This window comes from Hyperolius riggenbachi, chromosome 6 (genome assembly GCF_040937935.1).
Source record: "Hyperolius riggenbachi isolate aHypRig1 chromosome 6, aHypRig1.pri, whole genome shotgun sequence".
In the NCBI taxonomy this organism is placed as follows: Eukaryota; Metazoa; Chordata; class Amphibia; order Anura; family Hyperoliidae; genus Hyperolius; species Hyperolius riggenbachi.
This window is the reverse complement of record NC_090651.1, coordinates 315,533,222-315,554,270: the sequence shown is the minus strand read 5'-3', so window position 1 is coordinate 315,554,270 and position 21,049 is coordinate 315,533,222. Positions and strand designations below refer to the sequence as shown.

General features: G+C 44.9%; 1 protein-coding gene across 2 annotated transcripts in view; it reads right to left on the bottom strand.

Moving 5' to 3' along the window:
* POLD1 (DNA polymerase delta 1, catalytic subunit) overlaps nt 1–18,542 on the bottom strand; it is a 171,538-nt gene extending 152,996 nt beyond the window's left edge. Inside the window, exons 1-4 of one of the 2 annotated variants that reach the window (XM_068241332.1) lie at nt 18,324–18,542; nt 12,398–12,622; nt 9,810–9,920; nt 311–451 (exon numbers count right to left, since the gene is read on the bottom strand). In XM_068241332.1, the coding sequence (XP_068097433.1) occupies nt 311–451; nt 9,810–9,920; nt 12,398–12,590 (445 nt within the window). In that variant the 5' untranslated portion in view covers nt 12,591–12,622; nt 18,324–18,542. The remainder of the gene's footprint in view (nt 1–310; nt 452–9,809; nt 9,921–12,397; nt 12,623–18,323) is intronic. The other variant, XM_068241331.1, reaches the window with a different exon arrangement.
* Nucleotides 18,543–21,049: the final 2,507 nt, after the last annotated feature.

The following is a 21,049-nucleotide window of genomic DNA, read 5'->3' as shown; positions in this document are numbered from 1 at the left end:
TGCTCTGCCGAGGCAGCCAGGTGACACAGCTGAGAGTTCAAATTGCAGTTGTAATTAGTCACTGATGAGGGGGAAATAGACAGGTTCTGCTCTCTAAATACATACAGGGTGCGTTTCTTCTTGGTTTTCCTTCTGTCCTGTGCAAGAGCTCAGGTCCACTTTAATAATCATGTCAGCTGGATAGGGACATTAGAAGAATGATCACCATACTAGATGTGAAGGATTGAAAATAGAGAAGTATAAAGAAATGAAAGTGAAAGGAAGAAGGATGTGCCAGCCCTGTGAGTCTACACATCACCCAGCAGCTTACCAGTCTGGCAGGGCACATAGAAGTATGGAGCAAAGCCATGGATGTGGCAGCACACACTGTTGCCATCAGCTGTGACCCCAAACATCCGAATGATGGGAACCGGTCCCTGCGTCGCTCCCAGCATGCCGGGCATATGTGTTCCTGCAAGACACATGGACATTACATGCTTACACACAAACAATCATAGCTATCCATCAGTATTAAATGATAACTGGAAAAAAATCTTCCCATAAATACAGAGTGCATAGAACAATGGCAGTACAAAGTCACAACTTCATATGACTCAAGATTACGGATACACTACAGTATGTGTGTGACCTCTACACTCCAGCTCTATTCAGCATTAGTGAAGACATCCCAGAACAATTCCCACTCTTTGCTGAAAGGGCTTTATACTGTGGTTCAACTTATCTAGATTATACTAATTCCCATAATATTTTAAATCCAAAAACTTAAAGTGAACCTCCAAACTCAAAATCTACTTAGCAGAACTGAAAAGGCTTGGTGTTTCTTTAACAGTTTCACAGCATCAGAACTTTGTTTTTCGTACCAAAGCATCTTTTTTAGCTGCATTTTTAGCTAAGCTCCACCCATCAAAGAAGAAAAGCCCAGGCTTTTTTTTCCCCCTGATGCTGTGCAGAGCATGATGATGGGATTTCCTATGTTGTTGTTCACGTTGCCTAGCAACTGGGAGAGGTGCTCAGGACACAGGACAGTTGGAACGGTCTCATGCTCCCTGTCACCTCCTTTCAACCAAAAAGATGGCTGCCATCACGAAATCAAACATTTGCCTGTCCTTTTAAAAAACAGTGTGGGTAAGAGATTATATTACCCACCTATTTTAATTAACATAACTAATGTAATTTAATGACAGTATGTTTGTTTAGGCTGGAGTTCCTCTAAGATTAAAGCTGTTTCAAAGGCATAAGAAAAAGACAATAAGAGAGATTATGCATGCCGTCCTGTATGGCACATTGGGTTGCCATAGATGACAGCTGGCATGTGTTGTACACAATACATTTGAAGAGAAAGGTATATTGTTATATAAGTTGTGGAAAAGTGCACAATATTCAAAACTGCTTAAAGAATACATGAGCTGAAAAACATCTAGTGCTGATTTACTTACCTGGGGCTTCATCCAGCCCCAGAAGCCTCTGTACCCCTCGCAGCAGTTCCGCCATCAGCCACTCTTCTGGGGTCCCCCTCTGTAGCGGCCACCGACTCGGCAGCTTCTGCAACTGAGAGTGTTCTGCTCCCATCCATAAGAGCACAGTCGCACAAGCGCAGAAGCCTGCGACCCGGTGGAACTGCGGCGAGGGACACAGAGGATACTTAGGGCTGCAGGAAGCCCCAGATAAGTAAGTCAACTCAGTAAAAATGATGAGTAAGATGTCAGCACTATATAAACACTAAATAATGATAATACTACAACCACCCTCAGTTGTCTATATACCATACATGCAAAAAGGGCGCCAGGAAATTAAAGCACAGGGTGAAGGTGAAAAATGGCTCACCCTGCTATAGCACATTTCCCAGCAGCATTAATTACTATCCACCCCCCCCCCCCTCCGGGCTGCCATGGACTCTGGGTAAGATGCAATTACCCTGGTGTAAGATGCACTTAGGATGCTATTGCTGGCAGCTAAATTGCACTGTATTTTTCATAATTTGGGCTCAGTCTTCTGCTTGCGCCCAAATTATCTTCTGAGCGCCACTATAGCCATAATTCACATTACAGCCTGTGGCGGCACCCACATGTCTGGCACCCATTTTTTGCTCAATTCGGTCTATACCAGTAAAATGGAGGCGAAATTGCTGTGATCCAATTTTTTTTTAGATCGCTAGTTTGCCCCAATTTAATGTAAGTCAATGGAAGAGTTTAAAAAAAAAAAAAAAAAACTAAAACTACCCACAAATGCTTTTTGGTGTGCCCGGGCCCTTAATCTGTACCAATAATCAATAAACTGAGGGAAATCAGTTCATGAAATGTAACATGGGATCCATCCAAGAGCAGTTGTCAGCAGCCAGATTAGTAACATGTGATATGTCCACCTACTCACATCACAGCATTGTTGTTCTCTGCCCATAGACACTGAGGAGCCCACTATCTCCAGGGGAATTCCTCACCCTGACATTATTTTGCCAAGCTCCCAACAGTCACAGAAGGGGGATAACAGGAAAACGCAGCCAAGCCTAAATTCAGGTACAATTGCTTCCCTATGGCACCAATTACAGCTGATCTAATCTCCTGCAAAGCTTTACTTCCTTATTTATGCAGCACAAAACCTGGGCTGAGAGACGTAACCACAACCTACCTCAGCATGGACAGCTGTTGTGTTATGGGAGATTAACCTGTGCAAAGGCTGATAAAATCATAGCAGGAGTTAAAACTATGGCATATTATGCTCTAAAGCACAGGTGTCAAACACAAGGCCCTCAGGCCACATTATGTGGCCCCAACAGCTTCCAATGTCCATTATTGTAAGCTGCACTGCCTTCCCCACGGGACCAGCCCCCGCCCCACAAAATTAGCGTGTGTGCCCCCTCCTTGGATCCAAGCCCCCCCCCCCCCCCCCTCACCCGGTAACTTGTAAACCATACAGACACCTACACACCTCCCCCCCCCCCCCCCAACATCATCTCCCCACATAGAGTAGCCGAGCCATGTAAGGTTTACCTGCTCCACTGATGTGTTGTCTCTTCTGTTCTTTCTGGCAGTTACCCGCTCTGTGCTTTCATACTTTTCTCCCGATCACATGACACACCTCAGGAGCCAGAGGTATGCAGCACAGAGCATGTGTCTGTCAGGGAGATCAGAGGCGATCCGAAGCAGCACTGGAGCAGATAGATATTAAACTGCTCCACGGTGCTACTCTGCAGAATGGCAGCAGCAGCCCCCCCCCCCCCCCCCCCCCATGGTCACTAAAGTTACGTCAGTTTGAGATTGTTCAGTAAATTCAAATTTATTTGGCCAGCCACTTAGACTACGTTGCACATTTTAGCCCCTTTCACGATTGATTTTGACACCACTGCTCTAAAGCAACAACCCAAAGCCAGTATTGGGCTAGGTTCACACATAAAATGTGTACAGTTCCGTTCCAGTCCTTTCAGTTTTGCATTCCTTTATCAGTTTTAACATGCAGGAACGGAACGGTACATGTGAACTTAGCCATAGAAAACCGATGCAAACTGATGAGAACGGAACTGTGCACATTTTGTGTGTGAACCCAGCCTTACAGGTGATAGAGAGGCCACAATGAAATCACGGTGCAGACATTACCTAAGGCTGTAATCAAAGGGCACTCCAAACTGTCTCAAGGCAGGCTTAGAGTACGTTCACATCATGAAGTGCAGATGGCCGTGCATTCGGACCGCAATACGTACAATCGCATGCCAACTACGCCGCTGATCACATTTATTACAGTGAATGGGTCAGAGCAGAACGCATGCAGCAGTACGCAAGCGCTCATAGCGCACCATACTGCTGCGCAACGCCTATGATGTGAACACCAAAAAGGCTGTCTATGCCCTTCTGCCATTCTTGCGTGTCGCACATCATACGTGCTTCCAAATGTGCACGGAGCACGTCATGATGTGAACGAGGCCTTAGGCCTCTTTCTGAAAAACAGCTGACAGGCAGTATATTCACCACCTGTAAGTAGCTCTCCTGCACCGGGCAGGCACTCGGTACCAGCGCTGGACAGGCGGCTCCCCCCCCATCAAGTCACATCTGAGCATGTCACGTGTAGAGATGGGCCGAACCTCCGATTTTAGGTTCGCGAACTTCCGCGAAAGGTTCGGTTCGTGAAAAAGTTCGCGAACCGCAATAGACTTCAATGGGGAGGCGAACTTTCAAAGTTTTAAAAAATTCTATCAACTGGAAAAATGATAGAAAACATGTTTCAAAAGCTGTAATACCTGGAGCCCCACCTAATTGAGTGAAATACACATCACTGCTGGAGGACCCACCCTCCCTCCTCCAAGCAAGGTCCTTTATACCATTTGCCTACCTACACTAATTAGTTATGGGACAGCTGCTACACACTCTGCTAGGGAAATTTTAATCTCCCTCCTCCACCCTCCACCCTTCTACCTATTCCCTCCTCCCTCCTACCGGAGGGAGGAGGGTCTCTTCTGCCAGGGAATTATACTATTTTAAAAACCAGTATACATCATACCATAGCTGGTACATCATACCATAGCTGGGAATACATACATGAGTATACATCATATCATAGCTGGGGATACATACATGAGTATACATCATACCATAGCTGGGAATCGAACCCAGATCTCACTGTGTGGTGGGCACGTCACCCTAAGCACTGTACCACTACAGAAGTAAGTGAAGCTAGCCTAAAATTTAACAATTTATGCTCAATGCAATAGAACCATTAGGTTGCTTAAAGGAGAACTGTAGTGAGAGGTATATGGAGGCTGCCATATTGATTTCCTTTTAAGCTATACCAGTTGCCTGGCAGCCCTGCTGATCTATTTGGCTGCAGTAATAATAATAATCCAAACATTTGTATAGTGCTTTTCTCCTGTCGGACTCAAAGCGCTCAAGAGCTGCAAGCCACAGGAACGCGCTCAAGAGGCCACCCTGCAGTGTTAGGGAGTCTTGCCTTGAACTCCTTACTGAATAGGTACTTGACCTAGCCAGGATTCAAACCCTGGTCTCCCATGTCAAAGGCAGAGCCCTTAACCAGTACACTATCCAGCCACTGTAGTGTGAATCACACCAGAAACAAGCATGCAGCTAATCTTGTCAGATCTTACAAAAATGTCAAACACCAGATCTGCTGCATGCTTGTTCAGGGTCTAGGGCTAAAAGTATTGGAGGCAGAGGATCTGCAGGATAGCCAGGTAACTGGTATTGCTTAAAAGGAAATCAATATGGTAGCCTCCATATACCTTTCACTACAGTTCTCCTTTAAAGGGAACCTTAACTGAGAATGATATGGATGTTTCCTGTAAACAATACCAGTTGCCTGGCAGTCCAGTTGATCTTTGTGACTGCAATAGTGGCTGAATCACACCCTGAAACAAGCATGCAGCTAATCCAGTCTGACTTCAGTCAGAGCACCTGATCTGCATGCTTGTTCAGGGGCTGTGGCTAAAAGTATTAGATACACAGGATCAGCAGGCGATTCAGGCAACTGGTATTATTTTAAAAGGAAAAATCCATATCCTTCTCCGTTTAGGTTCCCTTTAAGGATTTGTAGCATAAAAGCCAAATCACATTGGCTGGGATTTGAACCTGGGTCTCACTGTATGGTGGACAAGCACACTAACCACTATACCAACTGAAGCTGGCCTGAAATTGCTGGCCTAAAATTTACTATTTATGCTCAATACAAGAGAAAAAGTAGACAAGACAAATAACATTTATATCACACTTTTCTCCTGGCGGACTCAAAGGACCAGAGCTGCAGCCACTAGGGCATGCTCTATAGGCAGTAGCAGTGTTAGGAAGACTTGCCTAAGGTCTCCTACTGAATAGGTGCTGGCTTACTGAACAGACAGAGCTGAGATTTGAACTCTGGTCTCCTTTGTCAGAGGCAGCGCGGTTCGATTCCCAGCTATGGTATGATGTATACTCATGTATGTATTCCCAGCTATGGTATGATGTACCAGCTATGGTATGATGTATACTGGTTTGTAAAATAGTATAATTTCCTGGCAGAAGAGACCCTCCTACCTCGGGTAGGAGGGAATAGGTAGAAGGGTAGAAGGGTAGAAGGGAGGAGGGAGGTGGGAGGAGGCCAATTAAAATCTCCCTAGCAGAGTGTGTAGCAGCTGTCCCATAACTAATTAGTGTAGGCAGACAACTGAGTCAAATGGTATAAAGGACCTAGCTTGAAGGGAGGGTGGGCGGGTTCTCTAGCACTGAAAGCAGTGTATTTGACAATAACATGTCTGCTGACAGTGAAATGGAGGGTAAAAATTTTGCTCAATACAGCATTATGGGGCGAATCGAACTTCCGCAAAACCCCAAAGTTCGCCTGGAACCGTTCGCAGGCGAACCGTTCGGCCCATCTCTAGTCACGTGACACGTGGCAGTTCTTTGCCGCTGGGTAAAACTATTGTGTCAATCACCAGTTGTAAAGCCTCCATTCACACTTCTGAACCAGTTTATATTCCCATTTCTCACACTTTCTCTGCATTTAATACTCCCTATCAGAATGACCCTGTAGAGTTGCTTTGTATTGTGATCAACTGTGCAAAAGTGAGTTGCTGCAGGAAGGTCCATTAAGCTGTTACCCCTATTAAATCAATGTGTGTCTACCCAATGGATTAGCTTTTACCCGTTTCCTCAACAAAACCAGCTGAAGCCCTGCTGGCACCTGAGAAGCACCACAATGCAGGGCTGGATGAAGCCTGTGCCCTCAGTATAGTACCTCTTGGAACTACTTGAAAAATGATTATGCTGAAAGCTCAGATCCAAATCACAGTTTGGCTGCAGCACTACGGAGCTGCCAGGGACTATATGGGCTGGTCCACAAGCAGGTAAATGTAGCAAATCAAAATGAAAGATTGTCCTAGCGATTGAACACTAGTCTCAACGCTGGCCACTTGGTGTAATAAAACAGACAGTGCCTTTTCCTGCTGTAGTAATCCAAAGAGTGATCCTATGCAGTGGAACAAACTATGCAAAATCAATCTCTTTATCAGAAACAGAGTGGACATGTCATAAATGATTGTGCGTTACTCAGGACCAGGATTTTCCATAAGGCACATGCCTACAGGCGTTTTATGTAGGTGCTTACAGTCTATCCCTGCCTCATATCACTAACCTCAGGCACTTACACCCTAATCCTTGTGTCTTGTCACTAAGGATGATATGAGACAGTGATTAGCGTATACGATTCTAAGGACAGTTAGTGTAAGATCCTAAGGAAGGGATTAGAGTTCAGAATATTTTTATTAAACCTGGACCCGATTCTTTCTAAACTTAAATCTAAATGCAAAGCATGGCAGACCCTTCCCCTAACACTAGTAGGTAGACTGAGTGGTGAGTGCCATAAAAATGAACATGCTACCCAAATTTTTTTCGTAACTCACCAATCATAATTGCAACTATGGCCTCGATTCATAAAGCATTACCTCATGCGGTAATGCTGAAAAAAAAGCAGACTTTCCTGACCGCTTAGCAAAGTGTCAATTCATAAAGACTGTTACCGCATGAGAAGCTGACATTACCGACCAGGGAGATAAATTACCGACTTGGCTGTAGTTACCGCCAACACATGTCAGTAAATTGTCAGCAAATGCCAATTCATAAAGCCTTCAACAAGCGGTAAGCCTGGCGGTAGTTACCGACACCTCTAGTGAGGCGTTAACAAGTTACCGTCAGCTCTGATGAATGCAAAAGTGCAGAGATCCGAAGTCTGTTTGAGTCATCTGTGGAGAGAGCCAGAGAGCCGTCTGTGTGAGTCATTTCTGCAGGGCAAAGAGAGAATCGAGACACTGCTCTACTCTACCGCTTAATGGGCTGCAGTAATTTACCGACCTCCAAGGGCAGCTGGGGAAATCTTTATGAATTAGCACACAGACCGGGAAAATACCGAGAGCGGTATTTTCCCGACAAGATTTTTTTTTATCGCACTGCTGTTTATGAATCGAGGCCTAAGTACTTTAAGGAAATCCATAAAGCTGTTACTTCATTCCTATGGTCTCCTAAACCCCCACGAATAACCTTCTCCTCCTTACAACTAGATCAATCTCAAGGTGGCCTCGGGTTACCTGATTTTGAGCGCTATTATTGGGCATCTGCCCTAGTCTCCTCCAGGTGGTGGTTTGAACAATCCCCACAAAACCCAGCTACAGCTTTAGAAGCTGAAATAATGGGATCCTTTGTAGCTCTCACTAGTCTCCCATTCCGGGGAAGCAAACGCATTGCAAGAGCAACTCCTAACATGATAGCAACAGTACAGGTTTAGGAAAAAGTAAACAAACTGTCCAATCAACCAGGCCAGATCTTTCCCTACACCCCCCTCTGGAATAACACCTCCATCACTGAACTCTTAACAATCCCCATGGAGTTCAGAATATTTTTACTTGAGGGTGTAGCCTGTGTTCAGGGGCGGAGTTTAGAGCACCAGAACGCTTGTGCCTACGGGCCTCTGAGTTGTAAATCCGGCCCAGGTGCAACCAGAATTAGGCAGGATCTCAATGGTTCCACTTCAGAGACTAAGATAAGTGGAACATATACATGAGTGCGCAGCTCACTAAGGCCTGTACTGCCTAGATTATGTAGCTGTGTGCCCACATATACTCTACAGTCAAGTCATTTTCTCATACACTAAAGATATCCTGGATATTTTCAGCTGTACTAATATAGGATTATTTTTTCCATAACCAGATCTTTCCACAGCAGGTGAGGAAACTGTAATTGATAATTCAAGCAAACTGACAGGGAGTATCATGCAATGATTTTACACCTGGGATTACGTTCCTTCTGCATTCTGAGGCATCAGACCCAAAGCTACAAGCCTGAGAGATTAAAGTGTACCTGAGGCCAAGTGTACCTAAGAAGGAAGCCTTTTAATTTTCAACAGGCTTCCCGCGTACTCCTGGTCCCCACCGTTGCCGCACCCAGACTTCTCTGGCAGGAGCTTTTCAGACACATTACATAGCCGTGCTCTTCATACACGAGCCTGACCGTATTGCACCTGATCCACAATAGCTACGCCTGCACAGTCAGCCTGAGCCGGTCACCCACGAGCAGCTTTGTGCTACTGCACAAGAGAGGCCACGCTTGTGCACATCAGGGAGCGCAGATGCAAACTTTAAGAGGGCCCTGGGCAATCGTGGTTTTCTTGAGGACTTTCAAAAGGCAAGTATATAATTTTTTTTCGGCCTAAGGTTCTCCTCGGATTACAGGCCTGCTTCAAGTCGGACACCGGAGGGCACCCGAAATGCAGGTCGGGTTAGGTTCCCGGTTTTTATTTCTTGTGCGGGTTGGGGTTGCGGCTGGCGTGCTGTGGGTGCTACCTGCAACGCCTCCCAGCGGTGGGAGAGGGGTGATCGAAATGCCTCTTTCATCACCCTTCTCCCACCACCAGGCGGCGCTGTAACGCTAACACCATGCCCTGGTGTCCCAATCACATGATCAAAAGAAAACATGTCGGAAGTGCAACGCTGCCCCGAGGAGGAATTATAGCAGCTCCCTACTGCCCGCTCTTCATGGCTGCATTAAGCAGCTGAAAAGCGGGTTGCAGGATCCAAAATCTTGAGGGTCAGGTGTGGGTAAAAAGGTACCCCAGAAAGCGGGTCAGGTGAGGGTCTGAAAAAGTAGACCCGCGCAGGCCTCTACCTCGGATTGCTTTGAGCAAGTGCTGATGTCATCCTTGTAGCCGCTATTAAGTAGAGCAGAAGTAAAGAGACTTGTAGCAAGATACAAATCCCCACTGGAAATAATGAAGTTCATTAGATAGTTAACAGATAGGCATCTTAGCAATAACTTTAAATAAATAATGAAAGCTCCGTGACATACCCACATAATGGTCCAGATCAATCTGATGGAAGCAGAGAGAATCCTTCTGGGCATCAATAGCCGGGAGGGGAGGCCGAAACCATTTAGGTGAAATGTTGTCCGACAGCTTCACTGTGATGATTTAAGAACAAAGCAGCATGTTAGGATCATGAATTCAAAGCCCTGAGCAGCTTGGGTCCCAGGAACGAACGCTGTTAAAACAGCGATTTGGGCGCATGCTGGCGCCACCATAGGCCGTAACAGGAATTACAGCTATAGCTGCGCTCAGTGAATAATTTGGGCGCCGTCAAAAGACGGAGCTCAAATTAAAACACTAATTCGGCCGCCAGCAATAGCTGGAAGCTGAATTACATTTTTACCCACCGTCCACGTGGACCTGGAGGGTGAATAATAATTAACACGGCCGGGACTTGCGCAGGACCAGGGTAAGCCGTATATCAGCTTTACCCTTTGCCTAAATCTCCCGGGGGCTATTTAAAATGTATGCCCCAGGAGGACCTGCTGGAGCTGTGCATCCACTACACCCATTCTCCACTCGGCTAACAAACATAACGCGACAAATCCTGGGTTCCAATTAAAGTCCATCTCCAGGCACACATAAAAGTGTATCAACTAATAGCTTAGTAACCGCAGAGCTCATATATTGCCTTTATCTTAGTTGGATCATGTGACCAGAAGCAACACACTACAAGGACTAAGGATGAGTCTGTTGGACGAGCTGCAGATTTTGCCTGGATTTCATCATCCTGAAGTGAGAGGGATATGGAGGCTGCCATATTTATTTCCTTTTAAACTGCAGCAGTTGCCTGGCGTTCTGTTGATCATTCAAGAATCAGTAGTGTCTGAATTGCCCACATGAAACAAGGATGCAGCAAACCCAGTCAAACCTCTAATCGGCTCTAGCTAGCACTAGGCTAGCTAGTAAGAGTGTCCGGCACCCCTGGATCCCTGCCAATCCCCCCGTTTATACATTACCCCCCCTGGATCCAGCGATCGCGCAGCCTCCCGACACAGCTCCAGTCTCTCTATGGGGAGGATCGGGGTTTGCGGCGACGTCATCTGCGATCCTCCCCATAGTGAAGACCGGAGCTGTCCGGGGAGGCTGCGCGATCGTTGGATCCAGGCTGGGTAATGTATAAAAACGGGGGAGCGGCGGGGATCGGAGGGTGCCGGAGACTTCTTCTAGCTAGGCTTGTGCTAGCTAGAGGGTTTATAGCCATTTAGCATATTTATTTAAAAATCGGGCAAAAAGTACCAAAACCTCCTGAGCGGCATAACGCTCAGGAGTTTAAGACCAAAAGAGGCAGGCACAAAATGAATCTTTGAGAAAACTGCAGCTTATAGCACAGACTATCTATAGTATAAAAAGTGGGCTGCTACTGGTGGTTCCTGAGATAGTAAAGCAAACATTAACTGAAAATAAACTTTTCAGATAAATTATGTGTGTGTTACTAGTGGTATCAGAACAAAAGTACTAAACTGAAAAGAACCATATGAGACTCAGTTCTATCATCTGAATTTTTAAGACCAAATTTAAACAGTTGCTATAAAAAAGTCTGATGTTTGCTTTATTTCAGCTGCAAAGAAAAAAAAATTACCCTTTGAAATGATCAGCACTAAATCCTTATCAGAAGTGTTTCCTCAGGCAGGGAACACACTTGACTGTTTTTGTGAGTGTTTTCTGCACAGAAAAACTGAGAACTCATGTTAATCAATGAGCTAGTCCACACTTAAGGCCTGTTCAGATCACAAATGCGGATGGCCATGTGTGCGGAACACAACACGTACGAACGCACGCCATCCGCGTTTGTGTGCGTGCGTGGCTGATCCCATCACTGAAAAGTGAATGGGACAGCCGCGTGTTTTTGCAAAATCTGCGTGCAGCATGCCTTCCCGGACCGCACAGGTCCGGAACGCATGCAGTGTGAACATCAGACAGTGCACTCTATGCACTGTCTGATGTCGTGCGTGACGGCCTCCTGCACGCGTTTCCAAAACGCTGCTGGAAACGCGTGCAGTCTGAACGGGCCCTTAAGATGTTGTTCGCGCGCAGAAAAAAAACTGACATTCTGCATCATGACTCTGCACATTTTGTCAGTTTTCTCTATCAAATGCATCAGCTGCTGTGAAAAAACGCGCGCGTTGTCCTGCATAGAAACACACTTGCGGTGCATAAAAAGTATGAAGAAAAACGCGTGCAGAAAACTGAAAGACAAGTGCGTTCCCTGCCTGAAACAGACAAAGGTGTTTTGCCTTCTATTTACTTTTCGTGACATTTCAGGCTAGATTCCCCTTGACTGCTTAATGAATAGATAACAGAACTAGTTTTTACACCTGCTGTATAGAAAAACAGAAAAGGACTTCAGACAATTTATTAGTGGGTCTAGTACTAAATGTACCTATGTTTATTTCATTATGTCACATGTCAATTCAAGTATTCTGATCAAAAGTGATTTGTCAGGAAGTCTCTACATGGACAAAAAGAAGCTCTACAATGGTGTACCTGTGCAGATCTAGGAAAGCATCTGTCCCTGGAATAAGGCTTAAGGAAAAAAAAAAGTACATGATGAGTGGCCTTCCCGACTTACCAGCAGGCAGGACATCAGCGTCAGAGCAGGGTTCATTCATCTCCATGGCCATATCTGCCTCAACTTCATCCAGAAAAGCCAGTTCCTCCTCAAACTGGGAGGGGCCATCGTCATCCCAGTCGGATTTCTTCTTCTTGGTCTGGGAAGATGAGAAGCCTCCTGCTGGCAATGCTTTCTTCCGCTTGAAATCCATTGTCAAGATCTGTTTCCAGAACTTTGAGTTAACTGCAAAATATAAAATAAAAATGACAATGACAGTTTTTACAAATCTAATCACGCCCAAAGACAGCCCTAATTTTCTTTAAAGGACCACTTCAACAAAATAAGTAAGCAGTTCAAATCTGACCGAACCGACAAATTTTGGGATAGTCCATCTCCTCATGGGGGATAATTTGCTTTCAAAAGCATTTCCTGAATGGCAGTTTAACCGCCAAATTAGTAAGATACCAGCCAGCCTCCCTACTCACTCACTATTTTGTCAGACTAGCAACTGCCTTTCAGGAAATGCTTATGAAAACAAAGAAAACCCTGAGGGTCCACCACAAGGTAATAGACTAGTCCAAAACCTGTCGATTCCGTCAGATTTTAACTGCTTACTTTTTTCGCTGGAGTGGTCCTTTAAAGTGAACCTCCAGACTAAAAATCAACTCAGCAGCACTGAAAAGGCTTGGTGTTTCTTTAATAGTTTCACAGCATCAGAACTTTGTTTTTCTTACCCAAGCCTCATTTTTAGCTACACAGAAGAAAACTGCCCGGGCATTTTTACCCTGATGCTGTGCAAAGCATGATGGGAAATCTGATGTTCTGCTGTTTTGTTTTTTTTTTTTTTTTTTAATTTTGAATTTGAGATTTGAAGCCTAGCGCGCACGCGCAACTGGGAGGGGTGATCAGGACACAGCACAGTTGGAACTCTGTCTCATGCTCCCTGTCACCTCCTTTCAATCAAAAAGATTGCTGCCCCACAGGGAGGGTTAGAGATTACATTACCTTTTTTAACATAACTAATGTAACTTAATAATAGTTTGTTTGTTTAGGCTGAAGTTCCCCTTTAAGTGATCACTTGACAAAGGACAGGTATACCATCCGAAACAGTGACGGTGCGTTGGTAGAAGATCTTAGCTGCAATGTGACACTACGTTTCTGATCCTATAGTTTGCCTGTTGCTAGCAGCATGAGCTGTGATTACATCTGGATCTTACTGACAGATGGTGGCTACTGTTATTCACTACATTAATATGTGAATAGACTACCCGTGAATTACTTCAGTGCTGGTCACTGTGCTTTTTTTTCCCATTCTGGGCCAGTGACTTCAAGTATTAAGACTGGGTTCCAGTATGCACGTCTATAAGAATTTGGATGTGTGCTTCAGAAAACTGCATCATGCTGTCCAAATCGCACCAGCACATTATTCAGGCAGCAAGTCTATTGTCTGAATAGGCAGCGTCTCCCCGTCCGGGTCGCATGTGGGGAGACACTGTGTATTGTGACGTAGCGCTAACAGGCTCTTCAAGTGGACCTGAACTCTTGCACAGGACAGAAGGAAAACAGAGAGAAATGCACTCTGTGTGTATTTAGAGAGTTTAGCCTGTCCAATTCCCCCCTCATCTGTGACTAATCACAAGTGTAATTTGATCTCAGCTGTGTTAGCTCAGGAATCTTGGCAGCGCAACTAGTTTGTAAATAAAGGATGTTAACCTTATACCTGACAAAAACATGTTTTCCTTTAAAGGTTATTATGCTGTTGCTTATCTTTTAGAGCAGAGAGTTCAGGTCCACGTTATAGAGGAACTGCAGTGAAAGTAATATAATGAAACAAAATGTGCTTAATTTTTACAAGAACTATTTATAAAATCATGTAGTCAGTGTTTGCTCATTGTAAAATCGTTCCTCTCCCTGACTTACACTCTGAAATGTATCACATGGCGACATCTTCACTGCTGGCAGGTGATGTCTGTGGAAAGAGATGCTGCTTTTTTGGCAGTTAAAAACAGCTGTTATCTTCCACAATGCAACGAGGCTCCTACAGTGTAATGTCAGTACCTAGGTCAGTGATGGCTAAACTTGGCACGCCAGCTGTGACAAAACTACAAATCCCATCATGCCTTTGCCTCCCTGAGTTATGCTTAGAGTTGTCACAGTATTGCAATGCCTCACGAGACTTGTAGTTCGACCACAGCTGGAGTGCCAAGGTTATCCATCACTGACCTAGGTGCTGACATACTATGGGAGGGGTTTCACCACAATATCAGCCATGCAGATCCTCGCTCCCCCTGATGATTTGTTTGAGAAAAGGGAAAGATTTCTCCTAAGAAAGGTGTTACCAAATAATCATTGGGATGAAGTGCAAGCCTTGGTTACAGTTTTTCTTTAATGCTAGTTACACACCATATGTTTTTGCGTCCGATAGAAAGTCCAATATATAAATTCTCTCATGTCCGATATTCCCTCCAATCGTTTTTCTGGTCTATTTTTTTCATAGAAGTGAATGGAAAATGATAAGAAAAAGGAGCGGAAGATGAGAATTGAGCATAGGATTGACCGGAAAAAATGATTGGATGGAAAATCGAGCGGAAAAAATGTATCGAAGAGGCAAAGCATTATCACAGACATCAGGCAACAAGCATTGTTTATTAAGAGAAGGAAGATAACAGGGTCCATGTTCCTCCTCAGGTTCCCTTTACGGCCTTTTCCACCAGACATTATAAAGGTGCGTACACACATGCGACTATAGTCGTTTGAAACGATCATTCCCCGATCGTTTCAAACGACGATAGTTTAAAAAGAAGCAGCCAACAACCATTAAGTCTATCGACGGACGAGCCAGATCGTTAAAAACGAACGATCTAGCTTGGCGGATTTTTTCCAATGACGATCATTTGCAAAAGTAGTACATCATTGGAAAATGGTCGTTCGTACTAGGCTTGACATGCGCATTTCGCTATTTCTCCATGGAACTTTTCATTTTGCAAGCGCAATAGTTGCTTTACGTGATGTAACGTTTGTTCTAACGATCAGATCGTTACACACTTTTAAAAACTAACTTTACTTAGGTCGTTCTTTCGTCAATTAAAAGTTCGTTCGTCGTTCACAACGAACGATCGTTATCACATGTGTGTACGTAGCTTTAGACCCCAGACTATTAACATATAGCTAATGTTGATGTAAATACTAAGTAGTAAGGTTACCTGTTCAACACTGGACCATTATTGCCAACTATCCTAGAATCATAGAAGCATTGCCTTCTGGGAGATAAAGATCTTCCCATGCTGCCCCTAAACAAACCCTTCTCCAAGTCACATGACCATGCTGCTTAGGGACATTTCCCAATACAAAATGGAAATGCAAAACACAAGAGTTTGAGAGTGTTTGATATGCAATTTTTGTTTTAATTGCAAAGTCCCATTTATGTTATTAAAAAGTGTCATTGCAATAAGCAAAACCGAACAGCTTCAGAAATACGATCCAAGTGCATGCAGGGGAAAATGGCCCTTAGACTAAAGAATACAGTTATGTTTACAGGTATTAGGCCCCATAACTGACGCAAGACGGATATGGAGGCCAACATATTTATTCCTTTTCTGTTTCAATATTTTTATTAAAGTTTTAAATGTGGTTACAGACTTCAAAGGTCACATACCAATAACAATTACCTTTGTCTCCTTTGAGGAAGTTAAAAATAGGTTGAAGTCTTACATGACCCAGGAGAGGACGGCAGCGATCCTTGAGGATAAGGTTCATAAATTCAACAAAATATGGGAACATTGGCACGCTCTTGTTATAAGCCACCGGCTTATAGGGTAGAACTTAAAGAGACTCCGTAACAAAAATTGCATCCTGTTTTTTATCATCCTACAAGTTCCAAAAGCTATTCTAATGTGTTCTGGCTTACTGCAGCACTTTGTACTATCACAGTCTCTGTAATAAATCAACTTATCTCTCTCTTGTCAGACTTGTCAGCCTGTGTCTGGAAGGCTGCCAAGTTCTTCAGTGTTGTGGTTCTGCTATGAACTCCCCCTTCCAGGCCCCTCTCTGCACACTGCCTGTGTGTTATTTAGATTAGAGCAGCTTCTCTCTTATCTTTTACAAGCTGGATAAATCGTCCTCTGAGCTGGCTGGGCTTTCACATAGTGAGGAATTACAAACAAGGGCAAACCTGTTTGCAGGAAGAAAAGAGCAGCCTGAAACTTCAGTGCATGAGAGATGCAGGGGGAAAGAAACACACAAATGATCTCTTGAGATTCAAAAGGAAGGGTGTATACAGCCTGCTTGTGTATGGATGTATTTTCTATGTGTGGACATACTGTGCATCAACCTACTTCCTGTTTTGGTGGCCATTTTTGTTTATAAAACTTTTTAAAACTGTTTTTAACCGCTTTTAATGCGGCGGGGAGCGGCAAAATTGTGACAGAGGGTAATAGGAGATGTCCCCTAACGCACTGGTATGTTTACTTTTGTGTGATTTTAACAATACAGATTCTCTTTAAAGTCCTCCAACACCATATCCATCCTCCCCTTTCCCAAACTTCCCCCCAGTCCCCAATCCTCCCCCTCTCCCCGACCCCCCCCCCCCTTCTTTCTTCTCTTTACTCGCTTCTTTCATTTCTTTCTCTATTCTAGTTTTCAGGGCTGCAGCCCTTTAAAATGTATAAAAGGACATGACAAGTGTGTTATGCTATGCCTTGCTGATTTCTGCTGCGTTATTGTTAGATGAGTCGCAAAGTGCAAACCTAACAAAGCTGGCTCCCAACTTTAGCTCATGGACTATAAAACACTTGCTTAAAGTCTTATTGTTATATTGGTCTGTGACCTTTGCAGTCTATTTATTCCCTTTCAAGCAATGCTAGTTGCCCGGCTATCATGCTGATCCATTTAGCCACAGACCATGAACAAGCATGCAGCAGATCAGGCCGTTTCTGACATTAATGTCAGATCTGACAAGATTAGCTGCATGCTGGTTTCTGGTGTTATTCAGACACTACTGCAGACAAATAGATCAGCAGGTGCTGCCAGGAAACTGATATGGTTTAAAAAGATATAAATATGGCAGCCTCAGTGCTTTCGAACAAGTCTTTTCATGCACGGTTTTCCAGACTCCACATGCATTTGTATGCGATCAATGGTTGTGTTCCCCAGCCTTGAAACATTGAATAACACATGCAGCATCCAGGAAAAAAAGCAACTTGCCCATTTTGGGTGTTTCTTTTTTCTCCACTCACAGAAAATTGCATATACTGTATATGTATATATTTCATCCTGTTAAGTAAGCCAGTACCTATTCAGTGAGGAGACCTTGGGCAAGACTCCTTAACACTGCTACTGTCTATAGCGCACATCCTAAAAGCTGCAGCTCTGGCGCTTTGAGTCCACCAAGAGAAAAGCACAATATAAATGCTCTGTTTTTATGTTTCTGTGTCTACATTGATTTTACATGGCCTGTCAATTTTGTGTTGTTTTTTGTGCATTTAAAACCAGGTCTGGTGGAAATGGGCCCAAAACTTACACAGGGTTAATCAGACTCATGAGCTATCTGACCACTAGAAGCTCTCTCTTGGTTGATAAGTCATTCACTCCAGAATTTGATCAGCTTTTAAAAAAAGTTCCAGTTCCTCTTAAATTAATTCTGGTTCCCGAAGATGAAAAATCTACAAGATTCAGCGCTGCTCCCCACTTAATCATAGATTTATTTAATTCTGGCAATTTAATTAGATGCAGACATTTCCAACATGCAGGATAATCTCTATGCAATAATCACCATCCGCAGGCTATGGAACATATCGCATACAGTATACCAAAGTCAGAGGGGCCTGGGGACCCCCTTGCCTTCCATGCAGCTAGCACCCATCCCCACTATGATCAATGACACAACACATCTCCCCACTGGCCACGTACAGCCACCCGCCGCACATGGCAGCTGCCCCCCACTTACTTCCCAGCCCTGCAGTCTCTTTCCAGTCTCCCGCCAAAGCCGTGTCTTCCGGCCCTAGTCTCCGCCCAGGCAGCCCCGCGTTGCCATAGAAGCTGGACGCTATCGGCCACCTTTCGCGGAATGGGGGTATTACTTTCAACTAAGTGCGCAGCAACGGCCAATGATGTCAGAGCGACGATCTGTACTGGCCCGCCATGTTGTGTGTGGCAGACAGAGATGCTGGGAAACAAGGAGGAGGAGGTACCGGAAGACTGGCACTGTGCCTGCTCTTGCTCTGCGCATGGAGACTTCAACCAACATGCCCAGACTTGATTTGTACCATAATTCGAAAATCTTGCATCATTATTTATTATTATTATTTTGTGTTATAACTAAAATAGAATTTACTGGAGTTTTTACAATGGTTGTTTCATTTTAAAGCAGCTGCTTGCTCTTCCGTTTATTACACAAACCATCTCAGGTTCCAATACTGTAGTTTGCTGTGTCCTTAGGCCCGGTTCACATTAGCGTTCGCTATCAGGATTTTCCTGATCGGATCCGGAACACATACTGTACAAACGGAACGTATGTTCCGCATAGCAATGTAATGTCTATGCGGACGTTCACACGCGTCCGTTCCGTACGTACCGAAGCCGGATCGGATCCGGACTCTTTTCCAACATGCGCTATTTTTTGGGTCCGGATCTCCGGCCCACGCATCCTGACCAGAGCCTGACAGCACCATCAGGCACACAGAAACCAATGGGGAACGGAAGGCACAGAACACACTGCCTACAAAAACCTGACATTCTACCCCACTTCCTATGCGTATCCAAGCGGCCATTTCGGATGGGGACACATGGGCCAAGCATGTCTGGAGTGGAGCAGCAGTGACAGACGTGCTGGAGCTGTTTTGGCAGAATGTCGGAGGTGGAGGTGAAGCCTACAGCGGAGGAACCTGATTCTACAGGTGCACCAGGTGCACCTTCTGCTGACCCCAACATTTTTAATTTTATCACCTGATACCCCGAGTGACCAGAGTTCACAACTAGTGCACTAACAACAACCACAACTACAAAACATTTGCAAAGCACTTTTTTCCTGAAGGACCCAAAGCGCATACGTTTGTATTAGATCTGTATTTAGTAATGTGATCATAAATGCCAGACTGAACAGGTGACTTTTCAGTGTTGATTGAAGATCTGAATTTTTAAACAGCAGCCATGACTGATTTTTCTTCATTCAGATGCAAAATAAACGGAAGTAATGACCCTTTGAGCTTTATGGAGCTAAAACTTTATGAGCATTGTTTCCTCAGTCAGATTAAAGTCTTTTACCTTCTACTACTTTTTTTTAAAAGGAAACCAGAGCTGTTACATAATGTAGATTTGATACTCACCGCAGCTTCCTCCAGCAGCATAAGCTCGTCTGAGTCCCACGTCGTCCTCCCGCAGTCTGCTGTTCAACCGCGATCAGCCCCGGTAACAGCTCAGTCGGGTCCAGTCTGGGTCTACTGCAAAAGCGGTAGGTCTGTGCATGCGCATAAGACCCAGACTGGACCTATTATCGGGGCTGATTGCGGCTGAACAGCAGACCGCGGGAGGACGACGTGGGACTCAGATGAGCTTATGCTGCGGGAGGAAGCTGTGAGTATCAAATCTTCGTTATGTGACAGCTCTAGTACACTTTAAGGCTTGCAGTGCAGGAGAACAGAACAGGACTCTGGACAATATCTTAGTGGGACTAATGCTATATCTACCTAAGTTTATCTCTTCATGTCACACGTCAGTTCAGATATCCTTTAATTATATTAATTACATGCATAGAAATGAAAATAAGGATGAAATCTGAGATATAGGTCTCTGCTGAAAGACATGGATTCCTACATGTAGATGGCTTTTGGTTTGTGTATGGGTCAGTCACACTGGAAACTGGTGAATGCCATTGCCTGGTGAGGCTAAGGGCCCTTTCCCATTAGCAGCGATCCGCTTAAAAAAGCAGATCGGTGGCATTTTTGCTGATCACTAGTGCACCGTGATTTACATGTAAATTGCGATGCACTTTTCCATTAGCGTGTTTCGATACTTTGCAAAATGAAATTGTCGGGGTGCACGATTATTGGTGTGATCGCGTTTCACATCTATTGGTTCACATCGCAATCACAGCAAGTGGAAAAGCGCCTTAAGTGAGTCCTAAACTTTCTGGGGTCTAGTAAATCAGGCTCAGAGTATTGATTTCATATGCAGGTTGAGAGTCCTAATAAACCTCTCAATCTTTGCATATGTTTTTAAGTGGTCTCCTTAGGGCCCGTTTCTACTTATGCGGAAACCGCCGCGATTCTGCAGAGTTTCCCCGCAGGCAAATCGCGCAGGGAAACTCTGCCATAGGCGACTATGGTGCCGCCGGCCGAATCGCTTGCGGTAGCGATTCGGCCGGAACCCCCCACAGAATTCACTCGGGAGGCAGCGAATCCCATAGCCGTACATGGCGCGGCTGATGGGATTCGCCTGCGATCCCGCACACCCGGACGTGCCGCCGCGTGTCTCTCGGCCTTTTGATGCTGCTACCGGCAGTTGTCCACCACCAACCCCTCCCCCCCCCCCCCCCCCCCGGTGCTTGTACAGGTATACTTTAACTGCCTGCCATCCTCATTGTACTTCCACATTTGCGCCCCCATGTGGTTTGGGTGACATTACACACAGGCCTCACATGCAATATGCTGGTGGTCAGTGAATGCAGAAATAGGG